The sequence below is a fragment of the Cherax quadricarinatus genome, chromosome 5 (assembly GCF_038502225.1).
Source record: "Cherax quadricarinatus isolate ZL_2023a chromosome 5, ASM3850222v1, whole genome shotgun sequence".
NCBI lineage: Eukaryota > Metazoa > Arthropoda > Malacostraca > Decapoda > Parastacidae > Cherax > Cherax quadricarinatus.
Window position 1 is genome coordinate 3,003,351 of NC_091296.1, and position 18,808 is coordinate 3,022,158.

Here is an 18,808-nt window from a genome sequence, read left to right on the forward strand (position 1 = left end):
TCTGGAGTGATGAACATGTGGTCTGGAGTGTTGAACATGTGGTCTAGAGTGTTGAACATGTGGTCTGGGAGTACTGAACAGATGTACCTTGACGTGAAGGTAGAGGAAGCTAGGAACAAGGTACAAGAAGCTAGGAACAAGGTACAGGAAGCTAGGAACAAGGTACAGGAAGCTAGGAACAAGGTACAGGAAGCTAGGAACAAGGTACAGGAAGCTAGGAACAAGGTACAGGAAGCTAGGAACAAGGTACAGGAAGCTAGGAACACGTTACAGGAAGCTAGGAGCAAGCTACAGGAAGCTAGGAGCAAGCTACAGGAAGCTAGGAACAAGGTACAGGAAGCTAGGAACAAGGTACAGGAAGCTAGGAACAAGGTACAGGAAGCTAGGAGCAAGCTACAGGAAGCTAGGAACAAAGTACAGGAAGCTAGGAGCAAGCTACAGGAAGCTAGGAGCAAGCTACAGGAAGCTAGGAACAAGGTACAGGAAGCTAGGAACAAGGTACAGGAAGCTAGGAACAAGGTACAGGAAGCTAGGAACAAGGTACAGGAAGCTAGGAACAAGGTACAGGAAGCTAGGAACAAGGTACAGGAAGCTAGGAACAAGGTACAGGAAGCTAGGAACAAGGTACAGGAAGCTAGGAGCAAGCTACAGGAAGCTAGGAACAAGGTACAAGAAGCTAGGAACAAGGTACAGGAAGCTAGGAACAAGGTACATGAAGCTAGGAACAAGGTACAGGAAGCTAGGAACACGGTACAGGAAGCTAGGAGCAAGCTACAGGAAGCTAGGAACAAGGTACAGGAAGCTAGGAACACGGTACAGGAAGCTAGGAACAAGGTACAGGAAGCTAGGAACAAGGTACATGAAGCTAGGAACACGGTACAGGAAGCTAGGAGCAAGCTACAGGAAGCTAGGAACAAGGTACAGGAAGCTAGGAACACGGTACAGGAAGCTAGGAACAAGGTACAGGAAGCAGGAAGGAGTTCTCAGTCCTATGATATTTAATGTTGTGATTAATGCACCTAAACATATAGCTATAAGCTATAGGTATTGGGCCCCTGATAACATGCAGTGTTGGGCCCCTGATAACATGCAGTGTTGGGCCCCTGTTTAGGCGATATGGGACATACACCGATGACAGCAAAGAAATGAACGAGATACTAAACTCCCAATATTACTCAGTGTTCAGTGAGCCGCTACCCAGACTAAGAGTCGACAATCTAAATGAATTCTTTATAAACGAGACCTAAAATCTGGTTATCTCAAAAATCTCTGATAATATCCTAACACCACAAGACTTTGAGAAGGTAATAAATGACATGGCCATGCACTCTGCCCCAGGACCAAATTCATGGAACTCCTTGTTCATCAAGAACCGGAAGAAGCCCCTGTCACTAGCCTTCAGCATTCTATGAAGGAGTATGGACACAGGGGTCATCCCACACTCACTAAAAACAGCAGACAGCCCCACTCTACGAAGGTGGCAGTAAAGCAATTGCAAAGAACTACGGACCGATAGCACTAACATCCCATATCATAAAACTTTTTGAAAGGGTTCTAAAAAGCAAGATCACCAACTACCTCGATACCCATCAGTTACACAACCCAGGGCAACACGGGTTTAGAGCATGTCGCTCTTGCCTGTCCCAGCTACTGGACCACTATGACAAGGTCCTGGATGCTGTAGAGGATAAACAAAATGCAGATGTAGCATACACAGACTTTGCAAAAGCCTTCAACAGGTGCGACCACGATATAATAGCACACAAAATGTGTGATTCAGGAATAACAGGAAAAGTTGGTAGATGGATCTACAACTTCCTGACAAACAGAACACAGAGAGTAATAGTAAACAAAGTAAAGTCTGAGGCAGCTATGGGAAAAAGCTGTGTTCCACAAGGCACAGTACTTGCTCCTATCCTATTCCTCATCCCCATTTCTGACATAGAGATGTAAGCCATAGCTCCGTGTCTTCCTTTGCGGATAACACCCGGTTTGCCATGGCAGTGACCTCCACTGAAGACACCGCGAGACTCCAAGTGGACATCAACCAAATCTTCAACTGGGTCACTCAAAACAATATGAAGTTCATTGAAGAGAAATTTCAACTACTCAGATATGGAAAACCTGAGGAAATTAAAACTGTATCAGGGTATACGACAAATTCTAACCATACAATAGAGCGAAAACGTAATGTGAAGAACCTGGGAGTGATAATGTCAGAGGATCGCACCTTCAAAGACCACAACAATGTATTTACCACATCTGCCAGGAAAATGATAGGATGGATAATGTGAACTTTCAAAACTAGGGATGCCAAGCCTATGATGATTCTCTTCAAATCGCTTGTTCTCTCTAGGCTGGAATACTGCTATACTCTAACTGGCCCCTTCAAGGCAGGGAAAATTGCTGACCTGGAGAATGTACAGAGAATTTTCACGGCACAAATAAGTACAATAAGGCACCTAAATTACTGGGAACAGTTGAAAGCCCTTCATTTGTATTCCCTGGAATGCAGGCGAGAAAGACACATGATAATATACACTTGGAAAATCGTAGAGGAATTGGTACCAAACTTGCACACGAAAATCACTCCCTACGTAAGCAAAAGGCTTGACAGGAGTTGTAACATTCCCCTAATGAAAAGCAGGGGCTCCACAAGTACACTGAGAGACAACATAATAAGTGTCAGAGGCCCAAGACTATTCAACTTCCAGCATACGTAAGGGGGATTACCAATAGATCCCCGGCTGTCTTCAAGAAGGCACTGGACAGACACTTTAAGTCAGTACCTGACTAACCGGGCTGTGTGTTCGAACGTCAGCTTGCGTGCGGCCAGCATTAACAGCCTGGTTGATCAGACCCTGATCCACCACGAGGCCTGGTCTCAGACCGGGCCTCGGGCGTTGACCCCCAAAACCCTCTCCAGGTATGACATGACTCACACAACAGAGTATGAGAAAATGATTACCACTCTTAACGAGATGCAAGTAATTTGTAACTAATTAAGCCGAGTCATATCTTCATCTAAAACGAAGATACTGACCAATATATGACATCCCGCACCCACTTGTCTCCAGGATAACATCAGGCGAGTTAAATCTTATAGACACCTTAGAGTAGACGAATCTTCAATGAATCTATAGCACCACAACTAAATACGAAATGGTGCTGCTACAACAACTATGGTGCTAATGTGAGAATAATTAGAATGATGTGCATAGAGTATGTTAGATCCTTAACTTATTACGCTGCTCCCATGTCAACATCACAACGGAAAGCTCTCTCCGGCTCTCCAGGAGCCGGAGAGAATTATTCTTGGCTGCCATATATCTACCAAGGTTCTTAATATGAGGAAGGAGCTTGGTGTGTCTAGTATGAGTGACAGGATTACTGAGATCAACACTGTACGTGGTATTAGACGTTGGTGCTACGTATCTTACTAAATATCTAGAAGTAAACACATCTAAATGGGTTCTAAAAACACGCAGTTATATTACCTAACTAAGCGAAAAGTCTGTGGCCAGCCTTATAGTCACTATCTCGACGACTATGTGCTTAAGTGTCCACTTACTGAGGAAGATACCTTGATATATCAAGGTATCTTGATAAAAATAAGATACCAGATATTTTAAGCAAATTTCCTAAATTTGCTTGTAACAGATAAGTGAACTGTAGATATAAATCCAGATGTACTGCTGTTAACCTTTTTGAGGCCTAGTTCCTAGGCCTATTGTGTATCCATACGCTATTGTGCTACCATCCATAGGATGGATATGATGTACACAGTAAACTAGCCACTACCATCCACAGGATGGATATGAGGTACACAATAAACTAGCCACTACCATCCACAGGATGGATATGAGGTACACAATAAACTAGCCACTACCATCCACAGGATGGATATGAGGTACACAATAAACTAGCCACTACCATCCACAGGATGGATATGAGGTACACAATAAACTAGCCACTACCATCCACAGGATGGATATGAGGTACACAATAAACTAGCCACTACCATCCATAGGATGGATATGAGGTACACAATAAACTAGCCACTACCATCCACAGGATGGATATGATGTACACAATAAACTAGCCACTACCATCCACAGGATGGATATGAGGTACACAATAAACTAGCCACTACCATCCACAGGATGGATATGAGGTACACAATAAACTAGCCACTACCATCCACAGGATGGATATGAGGTACACAAACTAGCCACTACCATCCACAGGATGGATATGAGGTACACAATAGATTAGCCACTTCGGCGGCAAAATCAAAATAATTATCCAGCCCGCCATCTTCCTGGCTGCCGTGACATTTGCCTTACTGTGTTCTTTAAAAGATAGAAGAGCTGACATTATTACTCCCAGGTCTTTCACGTGTTTCTTTCGTTCTATTTGAGGATTATCTGGAGTTCTGTATACAGTGTTCCTTTTACGGTCTTCATTCTTTCCATACTTAAACAGCTAGAACTTCTCAACCTCTGGAGGGATAGATGATAATCAAGAATAGAATGACAAAGGAAAGAAAAGTTGAAAACCCAAAATGAGAAAATAATGAAAGAATGGAAGATCAAGAAATATAGTCCACCTAGTGAATTTTGCGACCCCAGTGACAGCAGGTGACCCCCAGGAGACCCCAGTGACAGCAGGTGACCCCCAGGAGACCCCAGTGACAGCAGGTGACCCCCAGGAGGCCCCAGTGACAGCAGGTGACCCCCAGGAGACCCCAGTGGCAGCAGGTGACCCCCAGGAGGCCATAGTGACAGCAGGTGACCCCCAGGAGACCCCAGTGGCAGCAGGTGACCCCCAGGAGACCCCAGTGACAGCAGGTGACCCCCAGGAGACCCCAGTGGCAGCAGGTGACCCCCAGGAGACCCCAGTGGCAGCAGGTGACCCCCAGGAGACCCCAGTGGCAGCAGGTGACCCCCAGGAGACCCCAGTGACAGCAGGTGACCCCCAGGAGACCCCAGTGACAGCAGGTGACCCCCAGGAGACCCCAGTGACAGCAGGTGACCCCCAGGAGACCCCAGTGACAGCAGGTGACCCCCAGGAGACCCCAGTGACAGCAGGTGACCCCCAGGAGACCCCAGTGACAGCAGGTGACCCCCAGGAGACCCCAGTGACAGCAGGTGACCCCCAGGAGACCCCAGTGGCAGCAGGTGACCCCCAGGAGACCCCAGTGACAGCAGGTGACCCCCAGGAGACCCCAGTGGCAGCAGGTGACCCCCAGGAGGCCCCAGTGGCAGCAGGTGACCCCCAGGAGACCCCAGTGACAGCAGGTGACCCCCAGGAGACCCCAGTGGCAGCAGGTGACCCCCAGGAGACCCCAGTGACAGCAGGTGACCCCCAGGAGACCCCAGTGACAGCAGGTGACCCCCAGGAGACCCCAGTGGCAGCAGGTGACCCCCAGGAGACCCCAGTGGCAGCAGGTGACCCCCAGGAGACCCCAGTGACAGCAGGTGACCCCCAGGAGACCCCAGTGACAGCAGGTGACCCCCAGGAGACCCCAGTGGCAGCAGGTGACCCCCAGGAGACCCCAGTGGCAGCAGGTGACCCCCAGGAGACCCCAGTGGCAGCAGGTGACCCCCAGGAGACCCCAGTGGCAGCAGGTGACCCCCAGGAGACCCCAGTGACAGCAGGTGACCCCCAGGAGACCCCAGTGGCAGCAGGTGACCCCCAGGAGACCCCAGTGGCAGCAGGTGACCCCAGGAGACCCCAGTGACAGCAGGTGACCCCCAGGAGACCCCAGTGGCAGCAGGTGACCCCCAGGAGACCCCAGTGACAGCAGGTGACCCCCAGGAGACCCCAGTGACAACAGGTGACCCCCAGGAGACCCCAGTGGCAGCAGGTGACCCCCAGGAGACCCCAGTGACAGCAGGTGACCCCCAGGAGACCCCAGTGACAGCAGGTGACCCCCAGGAGACCCCAGTGACAGCAGGTGACCCCCAGGAGACCCCAGTGACAGCAGGTGACCCCCAGGAGACCCCAGTGGCAGCAGGTGACCCCCAGGAGACCCCAGTGGCAGCAGGTGACCCCCAGGAGACCCCAGTGACAGCAGGTGACCCCCAGGAGACCCCAGTGGCAGCAGGTGACCCCCAGGAGGCCCCAGTGACAGCAGGTGACCCCCAGGAGGCCCCAGTGACAGCAGGTGACCCCCAGGAGACCCCAGCGGCAGCAGGTGACCCCCAGGAGGCCCCAGTGACAGCAGGTGACCCCCAGGAGGCCCCAGTGACAGCAGGTGACCCCCAGGAGACCCCAGTGGCAGCAGGTGACCCCCAGGAGGCCCCAGTGACAGCAGGTGACCCCCAGGAGACCCCAGTGACAGCAGGTGACCCCAGGAGACCCCAGTGACAGCAGGTGACCCCCAGGAGGCCCCAGTGACAGCAGGTGACCCCCAGGAGACCCCAGTGGCAGCAGGTGACCCCCAGGAGGCCCCAGTGACAGCAGGTGACCCCAGGAGACCCCAGTGACAGCAGGTGACCCCCAGGAGGCCCCAGTGACAGCAGGTGACCCCCAGGAGACCCCAGTGGCAGCAGGTGACCCCCAGGAGGCCCCATTGACAGCAGGTGACCCCAGGAGACCCCAGTGACAGCAGGTGACCCCCAGGAGGCCCCAGTGACAGCAGGTGACCCCAGGAGACCCCAGTGACAGCAGGTGACCCCCAGGAGGCCCCAGTGACAGCAGGTGACCCCAGGAGACCCCAGTGGCAGCAGGTGACCCCCAGGAGACCCCAGTGGCAGCAGGTGACCCCCAGGAGGCCCCAGTGACAGCAGGTGACCCCCAGGAGACCCCAGTGACAGCAGGTGACCCCCAGGAGGCCCCAGTGACAGCAGGTGACCCCAGGAGACCCCAGTGGCAGCAGGTGACCCCCAGGAGACCCCAGGAACATAACAGCACTGCCTTCTAGAGATGACCTGAGATGCCACCATTCCTCTTTGTTCCTTGACGGTTCCTCCTTGTTCCTCCAGGGTTCCACCTTGTTCCTCCAGGGTTATTCCTTGCTCCTCCAGGGTTCCACCTTGTTCCTCCAGGGTTCCACCTTGTTCCTCAATTATCAAAACTAACGTTAAACCTATGGTTATACAGCGTTACCCTGTCCCTTAAGGGCTCCACCTTGTTTCTCCAAGGTTCCTCCTTGTTCCTTGAGGGTTCCTCCTTGTTCCTTCAGGGTTTCACCTTGTTTCTCCAGGGTTCCATCGTGTTCCTCCAGGGTTCCACCTACCACGATCTGGAACTCGCATTTAAATATCGACAAAGTGAAGTGGACTACTTCGATGACACATCGAAGTCCGTAACTTTGTTGCTATTAAAGGTATTATATACCGCGGGGGCGTTGACCCCCGAAACCCTCTCTAGGTATACTCCAGGTAATTCGCCATGACCTTTGACCTTCATGGATGTGTTCTGGGGCAGTGATGTGTCCTTCGGGTTGACATCATTACTTGAAGGGCCGACCCACGCACGACCTCGACTCGCTGATGTTCTCCTAAGAACAAGAAATGCGACCCTTACCTACTTCGATGTTGCGACCCAGTTCGACATTGGTCTTAACGTCGAGGTCATCGACAAAGACATCGTAGTCGCCGACTTCGACATCGAAGTAATTGATTTAGACATCGAAGCCGCCGACTGAGACATCGAAGTTACTGATTTAGACATCGAAGTCACCGACTGAGACATCGATGTCACCGACTGAGACAGAAGTCATCGACCAAGACATCGAAGTCGTCTAACAAGACATCGAAGTCGCCGACTGAGACATCAAAGTCACCGAATGAGACATCGAATTCACTGACTGAGACATCGAAGTCACCGACTGAGACATCGAAGTCGCATCAACAGACATCAGAAACTTTCGCCTCACGAAGAAAGAAAAAGTTTTAGGATACCTCGATTCTCGTGAAGGGCTCGTGGTCGAAGGCACTGGAGCCACCTTCCCCTTCCTTGTATAAAACCTGTCTCTCAATCGCCAGACACTGTTATTCTTACGGGTTTAGCGCTTCCTCGTAAATATACAAAAAGACACAAAATCCCATAAGAATAAATATCACAATTTACACAAAAACCTGCAATGTAAATAAAAACAACGTTTTGATCACTTCTGGACGGGCGAAACTTCTTGAAAGACGTAGAATTAGGGGGGATGTGGTTGAGGTGTATAAATGGAAAACAGGAATTAATAAAGGGGATGTAAATAACGTGCTGAAAATATCTAACATAGACAGGACTCGTAGCAATGGTTTTAAACTGGAAAAATTCAGATTCAGGAAGGATATAGGAAAGTACTGGTTTGGTAATAGAGTTGTGAATGAGTGGAACAAACTCCCGAGTACCGTTATAGAAGCTAAGACCTTGTGTAGCTTTAAAAATTGGTTGGATAAATACATGAGTGGGTGTGGGTGGGTGTGAGTTGGACCTGACTAGCTTGTGCTACTAGGTCGGATGCCGGTGCTCCTCCCGTAAGTTACGTGACTGACCTGATTAGGTCAAGGCATTGGCTTAAGCCGGTGGCAGAACTGGACCTGCCTCGCATAGGCCAGTAAGCCTGTTGCAGTGTTCCTTCTCATGTTCGTAAGTGAAAGCCAGGTTTCTTTTCGCAGTAGTCCAGAAGGGATCGAAAAGTAGCGCAATATTCACGTTGTTGTGGGTTAGTGATGGACTCTGCTGCCTCCAGCTTGATGAAACACAGCCAGGCAACCCCCGGGGAGACAGTACGACTTTCTAGTGCCCTTTTATCAACCCCTCCCCCCCCCCCAGCGTTTCCCCCGAGATATAAGAAGATCAGCTAGCACCTACCGTGGCTTCAGCAACCTTGGGGTAGGAAGGAGGGCTCCTAGAGACGAGGGTGGCTGTTGTGGCTGTGGTGAGGAAAGCTTCTGGTTTAAGAGCTTCACCATCCATGATCACCATTAAGTGTCAACACTGTACCTCAATATTCATTAACTCACTACTCAACACTGAACTCAAAACTTGCTTCACGCCAAGTGAGACTCGCTTCTCTGGCTGTTAAAACTTTACAACTACAATTTTTGACTAGTTCTTAGCTTTCCTCGTTCTTGAGCCGCCTTGTTCTTGGTGTATTTCGTTCCTAGGCTGCCTAGTTAGAGATCACTACAAACCCAGGAGGTCCTGGCGACGAAGAGCCACAACAACACAGGGTTCTGCGAGGCGCACATTGCTATATCACCTGAAGACGCTATGTGTTTACGTGTGTTGTGATGTATCTGGGGTGAGTGCTGGCCCTGTCGCGCGCACACCCTCTTGCACACTGCGTGGTTGAGCACTTCGTGCTCTGTGTTGGAGGTTGTTACGAGTGATGCTGGCGGGTATGTGGCATGCTCCCCGTAAGGTAGAGCTCGTCAGGTGGGCAGGCAGGTGAGCAGGGAGTGCAGGAGAGGCTGCAGGGCACCAAGTGTCGAAGTGATTGTCTTGCAGAGGTGAAGGAGGAGGCTGGTAGCGGAGTTATCTGCTCCTTGCAGTGAGATATTCTGGGGGTCGGGACGCCGGTGTAGCGGAAATAGCCCACGACGAGTTTGAGGCCGCCTACAGCGCCACCTTCTTCCCCTCACTGGCCCCGTCCCCCCTCCCCTCCCCTCCCCTCACTCACTCTCCCTTCCTCACGAGGGTTTCTCCTGCACTGTTTACCGCTGCTCCTCCTACTGGGTAGCGGAGGGGCACTCGACCAGCTGATCCTGCGGCGTGCCAGGTGAAGGGTGCCAGGTGAAGGGTGCCAGCCAGTCAGGCAGTGCCAACAACCACACTAGCCAACACTATCCACAACCATTGAGAGCCCATCGCCCCTATCACTGGGGGCAGGAGTAAGGGGAGAGGTTACGAGAGGGAGGGAGAAAGAGGGAGGGTACAGGGTATTCTCAGGGGGTTGCCAGGGCAGGGGTAGGGGGTAAAGGACGGGGTATATAAGGAGAGATCAGCATCTACAGCGGAAGATTAAGACACATGTGCAACTTTTGGGTATCTTAACTGACGAAACGTATCGCCTACACAGTAGGCTTCTTCAGTCAAATACAAAGAGAGCAGTTGGAATGAAGTAAAGATGATGTATTCAGTCCATCAACCTTGGAGAAAAAGTATTTGAGGTGGTCAGTCCCTCAGCTCCATGGAGCTGAACTCTTCTCCAGGCTGAGGGACTGACCACCTTGTTCCAGACCATGGAACTGAACTCTTCTCCAGGCTGAGGGACTGACCACCTTGTTACAGACCATGGAACTGAACTCGTCTCCAGGCTGAGGGACTGACCACCTTGTTCCAGACCATGGAGTTGAACTCTTCTCCAGGCTGAGGGACTGACCACCTTGTTCCAGACCATGGAACTGAACTCGTCTCCAGGCTGAGGGACTGACCACCTTGTTCCAGACCATGGAGCTGAACTCTTCTCCAGGCTGAGGGACTGACCACCTTGTTCCAGGAGCTGAACTCTTCTCCAGGCTGAGGGACTGACCACATTGTTCCAGGAGCTGAACTCTTCTCCAGGCTGAGGGACTGACCACATTGTTCCAGGAGCTGAACTCTTCTCCAGGCTGAGGTACTGACCACATTGTTCCAGGAGCTGAACTCTTCTCCAGGCTGAGGGACTGACCACATTGTACCAGGAGCTGAACTCTTCTCCAGGCTGAGGGACTGACCACATTGTACCAGGAGCTGAACTCTTCTCCAGGCTGAGGGACTGACCACATTGTTCCAGGAGCTGAACTCTTCTCCAGGCTGAGGGACTGACCACATTGTTCCAGGAGCTGAACTCTTCTCCAGGCTGAGGGACTGACCACATTGTACCAGGAGCTGAACTCTTCTCCAGGCTGAGGGACTGACCACATTGTACCAGGAGCTGAACTCTTCTCCAGGCTGAGGGACTGACCACATTGTTCCAGGAGCTGAACTCTTCTCCAGGCTGAGGGACTGACCACATTGTTCCAGGAGCTGAACTCTTCTCCAAGCTGAGGAACTGACCACCTCAAATACTTTTTCTCCAAGGTTGAGGGACTGATTACATCTCCATTTTATTTCTGCTTCTCCCTTTATATTTGACTGAAGAAGCCTGCACGTGTCTTAATCTTCAATTTGTCGTTATTTTCTACCTGGGAAACACGAGAGTGCATCAAGGACCCCAAGACTGTAATTCCTGGCCTACTCACCTACATGTACTTACACAGCTCCTGGCCACTATCGACTTCACTAAGTGTTGGCCTCCATTTACACCCAGTCTTGAAGCAGTGTATGGTACTTGCCTCAGACCCCCCTCTCATCTGACTCACAGTCCTGAGAGGAGAGGAATTTTCTAACCTGGTGGCCCATCTATAATAATAATAATAATAATAATAATAATAATAATAATAATAATAATAATAATTTTAAAAGTACAAAAATGATAGGTGGGTAAAGGAACAGTGGTACAATTAAGTATCTACGTCGTGAGTCGCTGGCTACGTTATGTGGCTGCTCCTCGTCCCTCAGATAACGTGCCTCCTCACCCCTCAGACAACGTGCCTCCTCGCCCCTCAGACAACGTGCCTCCTTGCCCCTCAGATAACGTGCCTCCTCGCCCCTCAGATAACGTGCCTCCTCGCCCCTCAGATAACGTGCCTCCTCGTCCCTCAGATAACGTGCCTCCTCGTCCCTCAGATAACGTGCCTCCTCGCCCCTCACATAACGTGCCTCCTCGTCCCTCAGATAACGTGCCTCCTCGCCCCTCACATAACGTGCCTCCTCGTCCCTCAGATAACGTGCCTCCTCGCCCCTCACATAACGTGCCTCCTCGCCCCTCAGACAACGTGCCTCCTCGCCCCTCAGATAACGTGCCTCCTCGTCCCTCAGACAACGTGCCTCCTCGCCCCTCAGATAACGTGCCTCCTCGTCCCTCAGATAACGTGCCTCCTCGTCCCTCAGATAACGTGCCTCCTCGTCCCTCAGATAACGTGCCTCCTCGTCCCTCAGATAACGTGCCTCCTCGTCCCTCAGATAACGTGCCTCCTCGCCCCTCAGATAACGTGCCTCCTCGCCCCTCAGATAACGTGCCTCCTCGCCCCTCAGACAACGTGCCTCCTCGCCCCTCAGATAACGTGCCTCCTCGCCCCTCAGATAACGTGCCTCCTCGTCCCTCAGATAACGTGCCTCCTCGTCCCTCAGATAACGTGCCTCCTCGCCCCTCAGATAATGTGCCTCCTCGTCCCTCAGATAACGTGCCTCCTCGCCCCTCACATAACGTGCCTCCTCGCCCCTCAGACAACGTGCCTCCTCGCCCCTCAGATAACGTGCCTCCTCGTCCCTCAGACAACGTGCCTCCTCGCCCCTCAGATAACGTGCCTCCTCGTCCCTCAGATAACGTGCCTCCTCGTCCCTCAGATAACGTGCCTCCTCGTCCCTCAGATAACGTGCCTCCTCGTCCCTCAGATAACGTGCCTCCTCGTCCCTCAGATAACGTGCCTCCTCGCCCCTCAGATAACGTGCCTCCTCGCCCCTCAGATAACGTGCCTCCTCGCCCCTCAGACAACGTGCCTCCTTGCCCCTCAGATAACGTGCCTCCTCGCCCCTCAGATAATGTGCCTCCTCGTCCCTCAGACAACGTGCCTCCTCGCCCCTCAGATAACGTGCCTCCTCGCCCCTCAGATAACGTGCCTCCTCGCCCCTCAGACAACGTGCCTCCTCGCCCCTCAGAGAACGTGCCTCCTCGCCCCTCAGACAACGTGCCTCCTCGCCCCTCAGATAACGTGCCTCCTCGCCCCTCAGACAACGTGCCTCCTCGTCCCTCAGACAACGTGCCTCCTCGTCCCTCAGACAACGTGCCTCCTCGTCCCTCAGACAACGTGCCTCCTCGCCCCTCAGACAACGTGCCTCCTCGTCCCTCAGATAACGTGCCTCCTCGCCCCTCAGACAACGTGCCTCCTCGCCCCTCAGATAACGTGCCTCCTCGCCCCTCAGATAACGTGCCTCCTCGCCCCTCAGATAACGTGCCTCCTCGCCCCTCAGATAACGTGCCTCCTCGCCCCTCAGACAACGTGCCTCCTCGCCCCTCAGATAACGTGCCTCCTCGCCCCTCAGATAACGTGCCTCCTCGCCCCTCAGATAACGTGCCTCCTCGCCCCTCAGACAACGTGCCTCCTCGTCCCTCAGACAACGTGCCTCCTCGTCCCTCAGACAACGTGCCTCCTCGTCCCTCAGACAACGTGCCTCCTCGCCCCTCAGACAACGTGCCTCCTCGTCCCTCAGATAACGTGCCTCCTCGCCCCTCAGACAACGTGCCTCCTCGCCCCTCAGATAACGTGCCTCCTCGCCCCTCAGATAACGTGCCTCCTCGCCCCTCAGATAACGTGCCTCCTCGTCCCTCAGATAACGTGCCTCCTCGCCCCTCAGATAACGTGCCTCCTCGTCCCTCAGATAACGTGCCTCCTCGTCCCTCAGATAACGTGCCTCCTCGCCCCTCAGACAACGTGCCTCCTCGTCCCTCAGATAACGTGCCTCCTCGTCCCTCAGACAACATGCCTCCTCGTCCCTCAGACAACATGCCTCCTCGCCCCTCAGATAACGTGCCTCCTCGTCCCTCAGACAACGTGCCTCCTCGTCCCTCAGACAACTACTAAGAAGACAGCAACTGCATGAATGATGGTGAATGAGTTTTCTCCTTCTGTCAACAGGACACGATCATAAAAACAAAAATTCCTTCAAAATTCTCACTTTTCAAAGTATATTCTCAGTTTAATTTTCCCGAGTCTCACCTCACAGTTCCGGGACCAATCTTGTTGCAAACCTTTGGATCTTCTCCAGTACCTGGATAGTCGTGGTCAAGTGGGCTCCATGCTGGCGCCGCATACTCTGAAGTTCGCCATCAACATATGTTGACTACAACGTTCTGAATGAGCACGAGTTAAGGTTTCTGAAAGCACCTTGTATGTTAGCTAGCATTGTGCACATGCTGAGGTGCACATGTTGATGAAGTACACATGGTGCTGAGGTGCACATGGTGCTCAGGTGCACATGGTGAAGAGCACATGGTGCTGAGGTGCACATGGTGCTGAAGTGCACATGTTGCTGAAGTGCACATGTTGCTGAAGTGCACATGGTGCTGAAGTGCACATGGTGCTGAAGTACACATGTTCCTGAAGTGCACATGTTGTTGAAGTGCACATGGTGCTGAAGTGCACATGGTGCTGAGGTGCACATAGTGAAGTGCACATGATGCTGAAGTGCACATGGTGCTGAAGTGCACATGGTGCTGAAGTACACATGTTGCTGAAGTACACATGTTGCTGAAGTGCACATGTTGCTGAAGTGCACATGTTGCTGAAGTGCACATGTTGCTGAAGTACACATGTTGCTGAAGTGCACATGGTGCTGAAGTGCACATGTTGCTGAAGTACACATGTTGCTGAAGTGCACATGTTGCTGAAGTGCACATGTTGCTGAAGTGCACATGTTGCCGAAGTACACATGTTGCTGAAGTGCACATGTTGCTGAAGTACACATGTTGCTGAAGTGCACATGTTGCTGAAGTGCACATGTTGCTGAAGTGCACATGTTGCTGAAGTGCACATGTTGCTGAAGTGCACATGTTGCTGAAGTACACATGTTGCTGAAGTACACATGTTGCTGAAGTGCACATGTTGCTGAAGTGCACATGTTGCTGAAGTGCACATGTTGCTGAAGTGCACATGTTGCTGAAGTGCACATGTTGCTGAAGTGCACATGTTGCTGAAGTACACATGTTGCTGAAGTACACATGTTGCTGAAGTGCACATGTTGCTGAAGTGCACATGTTGCTGAAGTGCACATGTTGCTGAAGTACACATGTTGCTGAAGTGCACATGTTGCTGAAGTGCACATGTTGCTGAAGTACACATGTTGCTGAAGTGCACATGTTGCTGAAGTGCACATGTTGCTGAAGTGCACATGTTGCTGAAGTGCACATGTTGCTGAAGTGCACATGTTGCTGAAGTGCACATGTTGCTGAAGTACACATGTTCCTGAAGTGCACATGTTGCTGAAGTACACATGTTGCTGAAGTACACATGTTGCTGAAGTGCACATGTTGCTGAAGTGCACATGTTGCTGAAGTACACATGTTCCTGAAGTGCACATGTTGCTGAAGTACACATGTTGCTGAAGTACACATGTTGCTGAAGTGCACATGTTGTTGAAGTACACATGTTGCTGAAGTGCACATGTTGCTGAAGTGCACATGTTGCTGAAGTGCACATGTTGCTGAAGTACACATGTTGCTGAAGTGCACATGTTGCTGAAGTACACATGTTCCTGAAGTGCACATGTTGCTGAAGTACACATGTTGCTGAAGTGCACATGGTGCTGAGGTGCACATGGTGCTGAAGTACACATGTTGCTGAAGTGCACATGTTGCTGAAGTGCACATGGTGCTGAAGTGCACATGGTGCTGAGGTGCACATGGTGCTGAAGTGCACATGTTGCTGAAGTGCACATGTTGCTGAAGTGCACATGTTGCTGAAGTGCACATGTTGCTGAAGTGCACATGGTGCTGAAGTGCACATGTTGCTGAGGTGCACATGGTGCTGAGGTGCACATGGTGCTCAGGTGCACATGTTGCTGAGGTGCACATGTTGCTGAAGTACACATGTTGCTGAAGTGCACATGTTGCTGAGGTGCACATGGTGCTGAAGTACACATGTTGCTGAAGTACACATGTTGCTGAAGTGCACATGTTGCTGAAGTACACATGGTGCTGAGGTGCACATGTTTCTGAAGTGCACATGGTGCTGAGGTGCACATGTTGCTGAAGTGCACATGGTGCTGAAGTGCACATGTTGCTGAAGTACACATGTTGCTGAAGTGCACATGTTTCTGAAGTGCACATGGTGCTGAGGTGCACATGTTGCTGAAGTGCACATGTTGCTGAAGTGCACATGTTGCTGAAGTACACATGTTGCTGAAGTGCACATGTTTCTGAAGTGCACATGGTGCTGAGGAGCACATGTTGCTGAAGTGCACATGGTGCTGAAGTGCACATGTTGCTGAAGTACACATGTTGCTGAAGTGCACATGGTGCTGAAGTGCACATGGTGCTGAAGTGCACATGTTGCTGAGGTGCACATGTTGCTGAAGTGCACATGTTGCTGAGGTGCACATGTTGCTGAAGTGCACATGTTGCTGAAGTGCACATGTTGCTGAGGTGCACATGTTGCTGAAGTGCACATGTTGCTGAGGTGCACATGGTGCTGAAGTGCACATGTTGCTGAGGTGCACAAGTTGCTGAAGTGCACATGTTGCTGAGGTGCACATGTTGCTGAAGTGCACATGTTGCTGAAGTGCACATGTTGCTGAAGTGCACATGGTGCTGAAGTGCACATGTTGCTGAAGTGCACATGGTGCTGAAGTGCACGTGTTGCTGAAGTGCACATGGTTCTGAGGTGCACATGTTGCTGAAGTGCACGTTGCTGAAGTGCACATGTTGCTGAAGTGCACATGTTGCTGAAGTGCACGTTGCTGAAGTGCACATGGTGCTGAAGTGCACATGTTGCTGAAGTGCACATGGTGCTGAGGTGCACATGTTGCTGAAGTGCACATGTTGCTGAAGTGCACATGTTGCTGAAGTGCACATGGTGCTGAAGTGCACATGTTGCTGAGGTGCACATGTTGCTGAAGTGCACATGGTGCTGAGGTGCACATGGTGCTGAGGTGCACATGGTGCTGAAGTGCACATGTTGCTGAAGTGCACATGTTGCTGAAGTGCACATGTTGCTGAAGTGCACATGTTGCTGAAGTGCACATGTTGCTGAAGTGCACATGGTGCTGAGGTGCACATGGTGCTGAGGTGCACATGGTGCTGAAGTGCACATGTTGCTGAAGTGCACATGGTGCTGAAGTGCACATGTTGCTGAAGTGCACATGTTGCTGAAGTGCACATGGTGCTGAGGTGCACATGGTGCTGAAGTGCACATGTTGCTGAAGTGCACATGGTGCTGAAGTGCACATGTTGCTGAAGTGCACATGGTGCTGAGGTGCACATGGTGCTGAAGTGCACATGTTGCTGAAGTGCACATGGTGCTGAAGTGCACATGTTGCTGAAGTGCACATGGTGCTGAGGTGCACATGGTGCTGAAGTGCACATGGTGCTGAAGTGCACATGTTGCTGAAGTGCACATGGTGCTGAAGTGCACATGGTGCTGAAGTGCACATGTTGCTGAAGTGCACATGGTGCTGAGGTGCACATGGTGCTGAAGTGCACATGTTGCTGAAGTGCACATGGTGCTGAAGTGCACATGTTGCTGAAGTGCGCATGGTGCTGAAGTGCACATGGTGCTGAAGTGCACATGTTGCTGAAGTGCACATGGTGCTGAGGTGCACATGTTGCTGAAGTGCACATGTTGCTGAAGTGCACATGTTGCTGAAGTGCACATGTTGCTGAAGTGCACATGGTGCTGAGGTGCACATGGTGCTGAAGTGCACATGTTGCTGAAGTGCACATGGTGCTGAGGTGCACATGTTGCTGAAGTGCACATGTTGCTGAAGTGCACATGTTGATGAAGTGCACATGGTACTGAAGTGCACATGTTGCTGAAGTGCACATGGTGCTGAAGTGCACATGTTGCTGAAGTGCACACGGTGCTGAAGTGAACATGTTGATGAAGTGCACATGGTGCTGAAGTGCACATGTTGCTGAAGTGCACATGTTGCTGAAGTGCACATGGTGCTGAGGTGCACATGGTGAAGTGCACATGGTGCTGAAATGCATATGGTGCTGAAGTACAAATGAGTGCACAGATGAATATACGTGTGTGCACAGATGCGTGTACGTGGGTGCACAGAAGTGTACGTGGGTGCACAGATGCATGTACATGGGTACACAGATAAATGTATGTGGGTGCACAGATGCATGTAAATGGGTGCACAGATGCGTGTACGTGGGTGCACAGATGCGTGTACGTGGGTGCACAGATGCGTGTACGTGGACGCACAGATGCGTGTACGTGGACGCACAGATGCGTGTACGTGGATGCACAGATGCGTGTACGTGGGTGCACAGAAGTGTACGTGGGTGCACAGAAGTTTACGTGGGTGCACAGATGCGTGTACGTGGGTGCACAGAAGTTTACGTGGGTGCACAGATGCGTGTGCGTGGGCGCACAGATGCGTGTACGTGGATGCACAGATGCGTGTGCGTGGGTTACCTGGAGGTTATTCCGGGGATCAACGCCCCCGCGGCCAGGTCCATGACCAGGCCTCCCGATGGATCAGGGCCTGATCAACTAGGCTGTTACTGCTGGCCGCACGCAGTCCAACGCACGAGCCACAGCCCGGCTGATCCGGCACTGACTTTAGGTATCTGTCCAGCTCTCTCTTGAAGGCAGCCAGGGGTTTATTGGCAATTCCCCTAATGCTTGATGGGAGGCTGTTGAACAGTTTTGGGCCCCGGACACTTATGGTGTTTTCCCTTAGTGTACCAATGGCGCCCCTACTTTTTATTGGGGGCATTTTGCATCGCCTGCCCAGTCTTTTACTTTCGTAGGGAGTGATTTCTGTGTGCAGATTTGGGACCATTCCTTCCAAGATTTTCCAAGTGTAGATTATGATATATCTCTCCCTCCTGCGTTCCAACGAGTACAAGTCAAGTGCTTCCAAGCGTTCCCAGTAGTTAAGGTGCTTGACAGAACTTATACGTGCAGTAAAGGATCTCTGTACACTCTCTAGATCTGCGATTTCACCTGCTTTGTATGGAGATGTTAATGTACAGCAGTATTCTAGCCTAGAGAGAACAAGTGATTTGAAAAGGATCATCATGGGCTTGGCATCTCTCGTTTTGAAAGTT

General features: G+C 51.5%; 1 protein-coding gene across 6 annotated transcripts in view; it reads right to left on the reverse strand.

Annotated features, from left to right (window-relative positions):
- NfI (Nuclear factor I) overlaps positions 1 to 18,808 on the reverse strand; it is a 547,854-nt gene that overhangs the window by 320,611 nt on the left and 208,435 nt on the right. For 3 of the 6 annotated variants that reach the window (XM_070098972.1, XM_070098959.1, XM_070098968.1), the window contains exon 1: positions 8,818 to 9,613. The exons of 1 other annotated variant lie outside the window; for it this stretch is intronic. In XM_070098972.1, coding sequence (XP_069955073.1) covers positions 8,818 to 8,931 — 114 coding nt within the window. In that variant the 5' untranslated portion in view covers positions 8,932 to 9,613. Of the gene's footprint in view, positions 1 to 8,817; positions 9,615 to 18,808 lie in introns of those variants that run through there. 2 more of the 6 variants (XM_070098954.1, XM_070098946.1) reach the window with 1 other exon arrangement.